The sequence below is a fragment of the Lagenorhynchus albirostris genome, chromosome 20 (assembly GCF_949774975.1).
Source record: "Lagenorhynchus albirostris chromosome 20, mLagAlb1.1, whole genome shotgun sequence".
Classification (NCBI taxonomy): domain Eukaryota; kingdom Metazoa; phylum Chordata; class Mammalia; order Artiodactyla; family Delphinidae; genus Lagenorhynchus; species Lagenorhynchus albirostris.
In genome coordinates this window covers 8,961,086-8,973,495 of record NC_083114.1, presented here as the reverse complement: position 1 = coordinate 8,973,495, position 12,410 = coordinate 8,961,086, and the positions used below count along the sequence as shown (strand labels likewise).

The window sequence follows — 12,410 nt, the reverse complement described above, 5'->3', positions numbered from 1 at the left end:
TCCTCCTCCCTTCCCCCAGGATAATTGGAAACAGCCCTTCCGGCTGCATGCGGGTTTTGGGTTGTAGGTTCTCCCTATCTCCCGGCCCCATTTCTCCCCACAACCATCTAAGAAGGGCCCAAGTTTACCCCCGAATCTCTTGCCTTTCGTCAACCTCCAGATAGCAGTAGAGGGTCTAGGAGGCTGTGACAAAAGAGACCCCAGGAGTGGGAGTTCAGCAGCCTGGGTCTGGTTTCGGCTTTATCCCAGATTCCTCGTGTGACCTTGGGCAAGTCACGGGGCCTCTCTGAGCCTCAGTTTCTTCATCACTGCCACGGGGATCCTTAAGCCCTGCCCTTCCCACTTCACACAGGTAGTCGAGAAGGTCAACTCAGCCCACTTTGTAAAGTGCGGAGCCTTCAAGGTTATTATTATTCTCTCCAGACCTCCCCGGAGCAGCGGTGTTGTTTTGGGATGGGGGAGGAGGGGGCTGCGGGAGCGAAAGGGGCTGGGTTCCTCGGGGTGGAGAGGGCGAGAGCCTTTCTGGATTTGAGGGAGCGGAAGATTCCAACCGCTCGGGCGATCCGAGGGCAGGAGGGGAGGTGGGCAGAAACTAAGCCAGAGCCGGAGAGTTGCAGAGACAAAGGGGGCGTGAGAGACCGCGCGGGGGAGTGAGGCGGGGCGGCGGGGTGAGGGCTGGGAGGTGCGCGAGGTGAGGGAGGTGTGGGGGGCGTGGGCTGCATGATCGCCCGCTCCGACTCGGGCTCCAGCTCCGGTTTTTCCCTCCGCCATCCTCTCCCCCTCCCCGCCTCTCCTTTAACTCCCCCCTCCTGGGCTCAGGACTGGTTGGTTTCCTCCCTTAGCCCGCTGCCCTCAATCCCGGCGAGGCTGGGGCTCCGGCTCGGCGCCCCCTTCCCCGCTCCCTAGCCCGGCGCCCCATGCCGCCCCCGCCCGGTCCCCGGCTCCCCCAGTCCCCCACTTAGGCCCGCTCATAAATACCGGGGTGCCGGCGCGTGGGCCGGGGGCGCAGGGCGCCTGCAGACGGCCCCTGGAAGGGCTTCTGCGGGCGGAGCGCTCCGGAGAGGGGACGCGGGTGGAGCAGGAAGCGGGTCCGCGTGGGAGCGGGGGGCATCAGCCACCCGGGTGGCCGGGGCAGAATAGCCCGGGCGGCCAAGGCAGTCACCCCAGGGGGTGAGCGACTTTGGGGGAGTTGGTGCCCCGCCCCCCAGGCCTTGGCGGGGTCATGGGGGCCCCCCATTCTGGGCCGGGGGGCGTGCGAGTCGGGGCCCTGCTGCTGCTCGGTTTTTTGGGACTGGTGTCTGGGCTCAGCCTGGAGCCCGTCTACTGGAATTCGGCGAATAAGAGGTGAGCGGCCCGGGGGTGGGGATACCCCACACCCTGTGGGCAGGGAGTCTGGAAGCCTTAGGGACTTTGGGGGCTGGGTTCTCGGAGCTGGGAGGAGGCGGAGGGAGGGTTCTGGTGATCGGATGTGAGCTGATGGGCAACCAGACAGAGGTGGTCTTGGGAGCCAGACTCGCGGGTCACGCACAGAGCTGGATGCGGGTGGTGACAACCATGTGTCAGGAGTTTGAAAGACCCCCAAGGGGCAAGGATTCGAAAGATCATGGGTAGCCGGGAGGACAGTGGAGTGGTTATTTGGGTTTGTGGGAGACCTGTGTGGTGTCGGGGGCTGGGCTTAGACGGAGCCTGGTTAATGTCAGCTCTCAGGAGAGCAGCTGAGTAGGTGCTGCTGAGGCGCTGAGAGGAAGGGCAGGGTGCCTCCCTCCCCAGAAGGGACTCAGTGGTGGAAATGGGAGGGAAGGGCTCTCAGTTTGGGGGCTCTGGGGACAACTCCCCCAAGGCTTTTTGACCCTTCTTCACACATCCGTCTCCTAACTCTTGCCCACAGCCAGAGGGTCTGTGAGTCCTTGGTGGAACAATTTCCCAACCAGAAGATTTTCCTGCCTTCCTGGCTTGGAGATTTCTTTCTGGAAGAAGCCTGGAGCCCCCTAGAGCCCCCACTTTCCCTCTCGCATCTGGAGTCCTGAGGACTCCGTTGCCCCCTCCCCCATCTTTGCTGCAAACTCTTCCATCAGACCCGCTGTTCTGAGGCATGCTTGCTTTGCTCTGAAAACAGGCCAGGGGTCAGACGAAACTTCAAGCCACACAGAGTAGGACAGAACCCTTGGGAGGTCATTTGGGTCCCTTGCCTCCATGCAGATCCTACTCCCCGTTAGCAAAAGAGTTTTGTGTTTTGAAAACTTCCTAATTGCCTGGGGAGGCTGTGTGAGGCCATGCAAAGAGGGTGTGCTTTGGAGCTCATCAAATCCTAGGTCTTAATCCTAGCTCTGCTGCTTTCTGTTGTGTGGCCTTGGGCAAGTCACTTAACCTTCCTGAGTTTGTATCCTCAATCCTTACAGGTTTTATGAAGATTAGAGGTAAGGTATTTGAACATATTATATGCTCATTAAAGGAGAACTAGGGTAATTATTCTTCCTCTCTTTACTTCATAGCTTCCCTCACATTTCCTGCCCTGGCCTCCCTCCCATATCTCTTGGGGTCTAATCTCAAATGTCTTTTCCCCTCTCAGTCTCCTACCCACCAACTCCCAGATGCACTTGGAGTATCAGGAGCAGTGTGAGGATGTAAGTTAGGCTTATCCTGATAGAGCTGAGAAAATGGAGTTAGGGTGTTCTGGGAGCTCTTTGGGATGTTGGGGCAGGGAGGGAGGGGGTTATTTGGGAGTCTGGGAAGGTACCAAGCAGCAGTCCCCTGTGACCAAGTTCTGAGACCCTGTCTGCAGCTGTTGGCAAGTAGTGGCTGTGCTGGGCCAGTGGCTGCCGGGGCTGAGGGAGATGAGGACTTGTGTCAGCTGTGGGTCGAAAAGTCAACTCTTTCAATTCCAAAGCAATAGGGCACTTTCCCTAAGAAGTGTGGGACCTGGGGGAAGTGGGGTACTGAGCAGGGAAATGTCTGGGGCAGCTGTTTCGATTAGCCCCATTTAGGGCCATTGCCAGACCAGGCATTTGTGTCCTGTTACATTGCCTGGGTACTTGGGACACTGGTCTGGATCACCCTCCACACCCCCTCCCCCACCCCACCCCCTTTGCCCTGAAATCACTGAAGTTCAGTGGTGGCCTGTGGGAGGGGAGGCTCTGCCCCCATGGTTGACTGCCATGGAATAGTGAAATCACCCGGGAGGGGTGGGCTGTGTGGTTCCAGAGAGGCCAGCTCCTTGGTAACTGGCATCCTGTTGCCATGGCAACAGGACCGGGCGATGGAGCGAGAGATGGCAGTGTGCATGTGGTGAGGGCGGGCTGAGAGTGCATTTGGGCACACCAAGGGGCAGGAGACCTCTGAGCCTGGCTTCCTGCTGCTTCCGTGAGCTTCCAGAGACCTTAGTGCCTGCTCTGTCAGAACAGACTCTCCACTCAGACAAAGGCTGTCCTGCAGGGATGTGGGGTGAGGGAGGCAAAGCTCTGGGGACCAGACCTCTGACACCTCTCGTCCTTATCCACCTTGCCCTCCTCCCCATAGGTTCCAGGCAGAGGGTGGTTACGTGCTCTACCCTCAGATCGGGGACCGGCTAGACCTGCTCTGCCCCCGGGCCCGGCCTCCTGGCCCCCACTCCTCTCCTAATTACGAGTTCTACAAGCTGTATCTGGTAGGGGGTGCCCAGGGCCGGCGCTGCGAGGCACCCCCTGCCCCAAACCTCCTTCTCACTTGTGACCGGCCAGATCTGGATCTCCGCTTCACCATCAAGTTCCAGGAGTATAGCCCTAACCTCTGGGGCCACGAGTTCCGCTCACACCACGATTACTACATAATTGGTACTGCTGGGCAGCGGGCAGGGTCGAGTGGGGAGGTGCTCCTGGGATCGAGGGCAGATGAGGGAGGGGACCACTGGAGCCACCTCGGGTGGTGTTGGGGCCAGGCATGGAGACAGAATAGGTGTAGACTCTGGAGGGCCAACTTCTCCCTCTGGTTCTTCTCTCCCAGCCACATCGGATGGAACCCGGGAAGGCCTGGAGAGCTTGCAGGGAGGTGTGTGCCTCACTAGAGGCATGAAGGTGCTTCTTCGAGTGGGACAAAGTGAGTGGGGCTGGGGCACACCTCCTAGGGGCCGAGGGGCAGTACCATCGTGGTCAGGGGGCTGCTGTCTCAGCCCCTCTCTCGGCCCTTCCCCGTCTCCAGGTCCCCGAGGAGGGGCTGCCCCCCGAAAGCCTGTGTCTGAAATGCCCATGGAAAAAGACCGAGGGGTGGCCCACAGCCTGGAGCCTGGGAAGGAGAACACAGCAGGTAGGAACCAGGGGTCCAGCCTCCTGTCTTCCCTAGCCTCCTCTGCTCTCGGACCCCAGCTGCCCTAGCTTCACCCTCTCCCTCCCTCCCTCTTCAGTTTTGGGGGCAGTGATACAGGAAAGAGGAGAAGAGAGGATGGGAGGGTGGGAGGGGAATGGAAGCCAAATGAGGAAAAGACTCAATCAGAACTAATTAGCCAAGTCAGTGCTTCAATCAGTGCTGTCAGAGAAGGGGGGAGGACTCCTTGGCATGGAGCTGAAGGGCTGGACACACCTGGATTCCGAGTGGGGCTTGGACGGGAGGGGAAGTGGGGTCCCCAAAGGGCCTGGGCACTGCTGGGGAAACCCATGGGGACCCGCAAAGATGGGTGTCCAGATGCCCGGGTGGCTCCTTCAGCCCCACCCCCTCTTTCCTCCTTCACCCCTTCCCTGCCAGGTGACCCCACCAGCAATGCAACCTCCCGGGGTGCTGAAGGCCCCCTGCCCCCTCCCAGCATGCCCGCAGTGGCTGGGGCAGCAGGGGGGCTGGCGCTGCTCTTGCTGGGCGTGGCAGGGGCTGGGGGTGCCATGTGTTGGCGGAGACGGCGGGCCAAGCCTTCGGAGAGTCGCCACCCTGGTCCTGGCTCCTTCGGGAGGGGAGGGTCTCTGGGCCTGGGGGGTGGAGGCGGGATGGGACCTAGGGAGGCTGAGCCTGGGGAGCTAGGGATAGCTCTGCGGGGCAGTGGGGCTGCAGACCCCCCCTTCTGTCCCCACTATGAAAAGGTGAGTGGTGACTATGGGCATCCTGTGTACATCGTGCAGGATGGGCCCCCCCAGAGCCCTCCAAACATCTACTACAAGGTATGAGGGCTCCTCCGACCTGGCTCTCCTGGATCCAGCCCTTTGTGGGGTGCTCCTCCAGTTTAATTCATGGTTTGAGGGACACCTCTAGCATCTCCTTGGCCCCCTTTGCCCCCCAGCTCCTTTGCTCCTCCTGGCTCTCGCCTCTTCTCCACTTTTAGGATTCCCTAAGACATCCACCCAACGACCGCCTGCCCTCTGGTTGGCTGTGTGTGCCCCTCTCTGTCTCTGTGTTCCTGGGTCCTATTCCCCTGGGGAGGGGGCAAAGATTCAGCCTCTTCGTCTAACCATGACCCAGGGATCCTTGTCCGCCTCACCCACTGAGAGCTAGGGGTGGGAACAGTCTGTCTTTTGGTCGGCACCTCTTTCTGCCTCTCACTGTTTTTCTCTTCTTTTCTCCTCTCTCTCTTATTTTCTGTCTCTCTCTTCTGTCTCTAGGTCTGTTCCTCTTCCCTAGCATCCTCCTCCCTGTACCTCCTTTTATTTACCCTCTTGGCTTCTTATCCTGTACCTCTCCCATCTCCAGGGTGGGGGCATCAAAGCATTTCTCCCCTCAGCTCCCTCTTCTGACTTCTCTTACCAACCACTCCCCTCAGTCTGCCAAAAATGGGGGCCTTATGGGGAAGGCTCTGGCACTCCACCCCAGCTCAGGGCATGGGTAGCAGGGCCTCCTCCTCTGCCCTGCCCCGGGCCTCTACATACTTACTCCAGCCATTTGGGATGGTTGGGTCATGACAGCTACCATGAGAAGTGTCCCGTTTTGTCCAGTGGGCCAATAGCAAGCTATGAACCAGTCAGGACACATGTGGACTTGGTCTGATGCTGAATGGGCCACTTGGGACAGGAAGTGACTTGCTCCAGACAAGAAGTAACCAGGCCTGGACAGAAGTGGCCTGGGAAGTGGAAGCAGTGCAGCAGGAACTGGAAGTGCCTTCATCCAGGACAGGAAGTAGCACTTCTGAAATAGGAAGTGGTCTGGCTGGAACCGGAAGTGGCTTAGTCTGGGGGGTGGGGGGGAGGTGGATGGTTCTTACTCTGTGGAGAAGGGCGGGCAGGAAGAACTTCCCATTTCAGGAGGAAGCTGGAACTTACTCTAAGAAGATCGGGTGGACTGAGGTTCTTCCTAGTATTCAGTGTCACGTGCCAGGATCTCCCTTCCCTTGTTCTCTGTGCTGCTTTTAGGACAGCTAAGGTGGCTGCCATCTGCCATGGCAGGCTCAATTTGTCTTGTTCTTCCCTTTCCATATCCCAGTATAATCTCTGTTACTCAACAGGATGACCCCAAGAACCCACGTGTTGTCCCCAGTAACCTGGATGGCTGTCTTGTTCATCACATTCTCCATTTCCTACTCCCTTCAAACTCAACACAGCTCCCTTCTTAGTGACCAAAATGGTGGCCTACTGACTGGTCTAGCTGACAGTGGTCCTTAGCAACAGCCAGTCTTTCCATAGTGACCAGCTGATACCTCTTCCTGCCCACTAGTGCACAATTGGGTGTTGCCTCAGTTTCCTCCCAGCTCATTTCCTTTAGGTCAGAGCTGCCTTTGGGCACCACGTCGGCCACCTCAATCACCAGCCAAGATGGTTGCTTTGTCCACCAGAGGTCAAGCTATCTCTCTGGTGCTGTAGTTCCCAGCTCCTTCTTGATTTTTCTAATCACTCCTTCCAGAGAACAGGAAGTTGATATTGCCATGGGGGAGGTGGCGGGGTATGGCCGTCACCTCAATAGTTTTACTGTAAAAGGGAAATTTGAACAACAAAAACCAAAAAAAAAAATAAAAAACTTCAAAAGTTGATGAGAATGACTGGACGTGAATTGGGGCAGAGAACTGGTGATTAGAACAGCTTTCCAGCTGAGTGTTGAATTGCATGAAACCAAGGGGTAGGGAGGGGGTTGTGTTGGATGGGTGAGGTGGACAGGGCCTGGCTGGCGGAGGGGGGTGTGGTCATGGGCTGGGCGAGGAGGCTGAGGAAAGCAGCCCCTGCCAGGGGAGGGAGAGAGGAACCCAGGTGGCAGTGGGTTGCCAATACATCCAAATGGGGCTGTCTGTGAGTATGCGTTCACTCACGGGGGGAAAGCCCAAGTGTCTATTGCTAAACCAAGTATCAGATTCAAGGCAAGTCTGGGTCGGAAACAAAGTGGAAAAAACATGCTCACGTGTTCAAGCTATTCCCTCCCACTCCTGCCCAAGGCACTCCTGTGCCCAGAAGACTCAGGGATCCAGGCATCAAGCTGCCTATCCCGTGGCTCCCTGTGTACCCATAACCCAGGCTCTTCTCCCCCTAAAACCCAGATGCCCAGTTCCCTAGACTCAGCCCCATTCTCCAACCACAAAAGCAGCAGTGAGGAGCATCGCTGCAGCCAGTCGGTGGGGGTCACAACCTCTGACCTGCCTGCCCCTCCCCTGACTTTAGGTCCCCTCCCGCTGTCTCCCATCTGCCTGGAGGTCAAGGGGTCCTCCTGCCCCTCCTCTGTCCAGTGGGATCCCTGCCCCTCCCCCTGTCTGAGCAAGATGCCTGGGTCCCGAGAGGTGCAGGCACTGTAGGAGGGGAGTTGAAAACTGGGAGGCCAGGTGCTGGGCTGTCTGGCATTTACTCCTGCCTTCTAAGCCCACACTGGAGCTGCCCGAGGTGGGGAGGCTGGAGGGGGTGTGGAAGGGCTGGTTCCTGCCCCTTAGTGGGGGTTGGTTGTCATGGCAACATCCCCTTCTTCACACAATGGGAAGCCCCCCTCAGCCTCCCGCGTGGATGGAGCCGACAGCCCCATCGCTGGCTATCAGCCTCAGGGACTTGGCAACCGTCACTATGGCAACCCAGAGCCCAGCAACAGGGCCCAGTTGAGAGAGGGAGGGGTCCACAACTGGGGCAGGGCTGTGTGTGCAAGGGGGCAAGGGAGCCAAGGAAGACTCCCCTACACGTATATCCAGAGGCACAGGTGGAGAGAAGAGAGGGAAGAGAAGTGGGGATAAATAGTCTCCGTGACAGACAAACATCTCACCAAAGCAACCGAGACATCATAACATGCTGAGAGACAGGAAGACACCTGGGGACAGATGCACAGCTGGGGAGAGGAACAGCACATTCTGCACATTACCCTGGGACACACCCCTTCAGAGAACTGGCATCTATAGGCTCTTCTCTCCCCAGACATTAACAATGCAAGATCTAGAGCCTTCCACATGTGTAGTGATCTTTTGAGCTATTTGAAAGCTCAGGTGACTTCCACACAGAAAAACACATGCCATCCTATTCGCTTTCTAGGTACAAACACACAAACACACTCCTAGGGTAACAAGTACAACAAAGCAAGAAGAGGTGCAGGAAGACATTCATTCATTCATTCATTCATTCACTCAGCATCATATTAAATGTCTGCTTTGTTCCAGGTACTATTTCAGGCACTGGTAGTATGAGGTGAATAAGGCAAAGCCCCCGCTTTCATGAAATCCACATTTTGGTGGGGAACAACATAATAATATTTCTGGTAGTGATAAGTGATATAAAAAAACAGAGTGAAGAGGATGGAGAGTATCAGGAAGATGCTTTAAGTTAGGAGGTCAGGAGGGTCCCTCTGAAGAGGTGACATTTGATCAGGACCTTGAATAATGAGGAGTATGGAAGGCAGGCACTATGGGGAAGGGCAGAGCAGGAAGACGGAACAGCAAGTGCAAAGCAGAGAGGTGAAATCTCGACAGGCTTGGGAATAGTGAGAAAGACATCACAACCACACACATGTTCTAGATGCGTCCTGTCTTTCCCCAGCCTCAGCGTGTAGGGTAGCAAGTGACCAAGGAAGAATCCACATTTAGGAAGTTGATCTAACTCCGTCTTCCGTTTTTTTCCCCTTTGTTTGTTTGTTTGTTTCTTTCTTTTTTTGACCTAAAAACATGCTTTTTTACTTCATTATAACAAATACAAAGAAATCAGCACACAAAATACATTTCCAGACAAACACACCAGTTTTATAGAAAAAGATATAAACATTTACTTTAAGGTCTGGGGCGGGAGGGGGTCCCCTTTGTTTCTTGTGTGGATGTGAGCTGTGTTTTCCTCAACTAAATTTTATGCTCTGGGAGGGCAGGGATAATGCTCTGAGATTTTGGGGCTGTGGTACAGCTGCTGGTACAGAGTCTAGAGCAGAGTGGGAGCAAAGGATCTGAGAGAGCTGGGGACCACAGAACGTAAACCCAGCATAGGATGGAGGCTGTCCTGGGGGCTGTGCTGCAGACAGAAGCTCACACTTTTCCATCCTTCCAAACAGAAGCAGGGTGTAAATTAGGTTGAGGTATGTATGTTTGTGTCTGTGGTCTATGTTGAGGATTTTAAGCAAAGGAGAACAGAGCAAAGGGTTGCAGTGGGAATTTCTGATGGGGAATGGTTGACATCCCAACTGGAAATGTAGTTAGAATGAAAAACAGAGCTTCCTAAGTGGAGTCACAAACATGGGGCATCCCCTTCCCTAGAGATCTGTAGGCAGGCTGGGAGAAATGTGGCAGGCTGGTTTGGAGGCAGGGGGCTGGCTGGGATGGGCTCAGAGAGTTGGGTGGGGGTAGGGAAAAGGATACAGAATAAATGGGAGTGAAAACTCAGCACAGGAGAGATGTTTGAAAGGCAGCAGCAAAGGTGGAGTCCTGTAGGGAGTTCTGAGGGGACCAGGTCCTAGGGTCCCCTGATTCCCAGAAGGAATCGAAGCATTCCACGGCCTGGCTCTCCCACTTCGCTCAGTTGCCATCAGAAACTCAGGCATCAGCTCCCTCCGATCCAAGTGGCTAGTGGTGGTGGTGGGGAGACTCGGCAGCCTCAGGGGGCGGCAGCTGGTGAGTGGGGAGGAATCTGTGTGCTCAGCAAACAGCAGCCTCGGTGCCCAGTGGCTGCTTCCTCCCTCATCAATCAGCCCAGCCAAATGTCCTTGCATTCCCACCACCCCAAGGGGACTGGGGCTGGGCCAGGGTCCCCAGGGGAGTGAGATGGGATGGGTGGGGGCAGGGGGGTTGGTGCTTGGCTCCCCATCTCTTGGCCTCTGTTCTCTCCCCTCCTGGACGCTCTCGGCGGCGGTTCGTGTCATGGAACGGACTCCCTCCCGGTGCTACCATCGTGAGGGCATCAACTACAAATCACCTGTGGGGGTCTTCTCGTGGGGGGGGTGCGGGGGGAAGAGGGATGAGTCAGGGCTGACGAGGAATCTACTCTGGTTCTCACGGGACCGGCCCCGGGCACATTCAGCAGGGGGGCTGCTGACACAGGGGCTCTGCGCCCCCCGCTGGCCTCTCCATCCCTGACGCATGCTCTGGACAGCAGGCTGAGACCTGGACCACAGAAATGTCCTCCCTCTTCTCACCTTTTCCTAGCCCCCAGCCCCAATTCCCCACTTCCCGCCACAATCCAAAGGGCCAGCCCCCAGCTCACCCTAAATCTGCTGCTCCCCCTTGGGGACTGGGGCCTCCAGACCTTAGCCTCTGGCTCACTCTCCCCCCTCCTCAGCCCTTGCTCCCCTCAGGGACCCAGGCGTCCTGCCCACTCCCTTCACCATAACAACCATTCTTTTGGATTTGCTTAAGACTTTAATATCATTTCATTAAGTCAGCTAGTTCAGAGAAGGTTGGGGGCACAAAGAGACTGGGGTGGGCAAAAAAGGGCCAAGGTAGGGGGGAAGCAAGGGAAGAGCTCCCTCTCTCCGTGGAGATGGCTCTGAGAAATCAAATATTGACAGTGAGAGAACAGAACTTATTAAAGCTGGACAGGGGTGTGTGTGGGGAGCTGTGGGAATGGCCGGATGCCTGGGTTCTGAGAGTAATGAAGGTTCTGGGAGGAGGGAGTGCCTGAGGCCGGGAGGATGCAGTGAGATGAAGGGTTCTGTCGTACAACCCTTCTGCCCATTTCCTTTGCGAGGTACTGAGTCTTGCTACCCTGGCTGTTTCTCAGAGCTCCTAGACAGCTTCTCTAGCTGTCCCCTAGAGCTCCTGGGGACAAGACCCCCATCACAGCTGTGGCTGCCCCCCTTTTCATCCCTTCTCCCTACCTCCACCTCTGTTGATGAGCTTCAGTGGCGTTTAATCGGATTGAGCAGTAATTAGCAAAGCAAGATGTTTGATTACCTATTTAGCATAATGTAGGAGGCTGGGATTCCTAGGCACAGCCAAGGCCAGTGGGGGTGGGGGGTGGTTCAGAAAAGAAATGGGGGCTACACAACATTCCTTTCCCTGAGGGAGCCATGAGCTCCGCCTATAAGTCTCCCCATCCTGTGCCTCCCCTCAAATCTTCACTCCTCTGGGACTTTCTCCCTGGGGGATCTGACCAATCATGTCACCCCTCTGCCACCCACTGCCTAACTGGTTTGAGGATCACCCACTTAGCCCTGCTTGCTGTGCAGCTGATTTTGGGGTGTGGCAGGACCCCTCTCTCCTTCAATCCTTGCCCTCAGCAACAGGAATGTGGGCTGGGCAGGAGCTCAGAAACCTCCTTGAAGGATAATGGGGGGGTGCCAAGGGCAGGGGTTGTCAATTCTGGAAATAAAAATGGGGTAGGTAGGATGGTGAGGTCAGAGCTGGGCTCAGGTGTGGATTAATCCACAGGCCCTTCAGGAGTACCAGGGACTGCCAGTCCTTGCCCTGCCAGACTGGCATAATGAGACTCGTCAGGTGTGAACATCAACCAGGAAAAGGGGGAACTGAGGTGCCAGCTTCTCTCCTCCAGCAAAGAAAATGTCATCAATTTAGCTCCTCATGGAAATGTAATCAGTGGGCTCGCTGCGGGCTTTGTCTTAATTAGGCACTATTGATGGAAGCAGGGAGGGTGCCTTCCCATCCCCCTGACTCGCTTCCTCCCTGCATCTCCCAGGCCTCCCTAAAGCTTCCACCAGCCCCAGGTACGGCTCAGTCTTCCAGGCGCCTCTTCTGGCACCCCGGCCCGCAGCGCCCCCTAGCACCGGCTGCCGTCTGCCCCTCCTCTCACACCCCTCTCCTGTCGCTTCCCCACGACTCTGTCTTTGTTCTTATGGAGAGCCGAGCCCCTCCCCGGCCCGGTCACCTTCCCCAGAGAGTCCCCGCCTCCTGTCCCCCCCAAAACGAGCGACGCTTTCCAAAGCCAATCCTCAGATTCCAAAAATTCCAGTTCCGTTCTTCCCTCCTTCCCCCACCCAGCGCTGCCCGGCGATCCTAGACCCCAGTCCGAATTAAGAAGGGGGAACGAGCGGGAGGGCAGGGGTGCTCCAGCCCCGGTTTTTTCCCCGGACTCAGCTGCAGCCACGGCTGTCTCGAAATCCTGGAACGCCTTCTAGAGCGCGCGTGAGCCTCG

At 56.7% G+C, this 12,410-nt stretch overlaps 1 protein-coding gene across 2 annotated transcripts; it reads left to right on the top strand.

Annotated features, from left to right (window-relative positions):
• The first annotated feature begins 1,222 nt into the window (after window positions 1-1,222).
• EFNB3 (ephrin B3) lies at window positions 1,223-6,876 on the top strand. Of its 2 annotated transcripts, none has more exons than XM_060133401.1 (5): window positions 1,223-1,344; window positions 3,517-3,809; window positions 3,979-4,071; window positions 4,174-4,278; window positions 4,714-6,876. In XM_060133401.1, the coding sequence occupies exons 1-5, from the start codon at window positions 1,223-1,225 to the stop codon at window positions 5,121-5,123; spliced, it is 1,023 nt and encodes a 340-aa protein (XP_059989384.1). In that variant the 3' UTR covers window positions 5,124-6,876. The 2 variants fall into 2 exon arrangements, with proteins under 2 accessions (XP_059989384.1, XP_059989383.1); XM_060133400.1 differs by lacking the exon at window positions 1,223-1,344 and adding an exon at window positions 2,012-2,624.
• The last annotated feature ends 5,534 nt before the right edge of the window (window positions 6,877-12,410 follow it).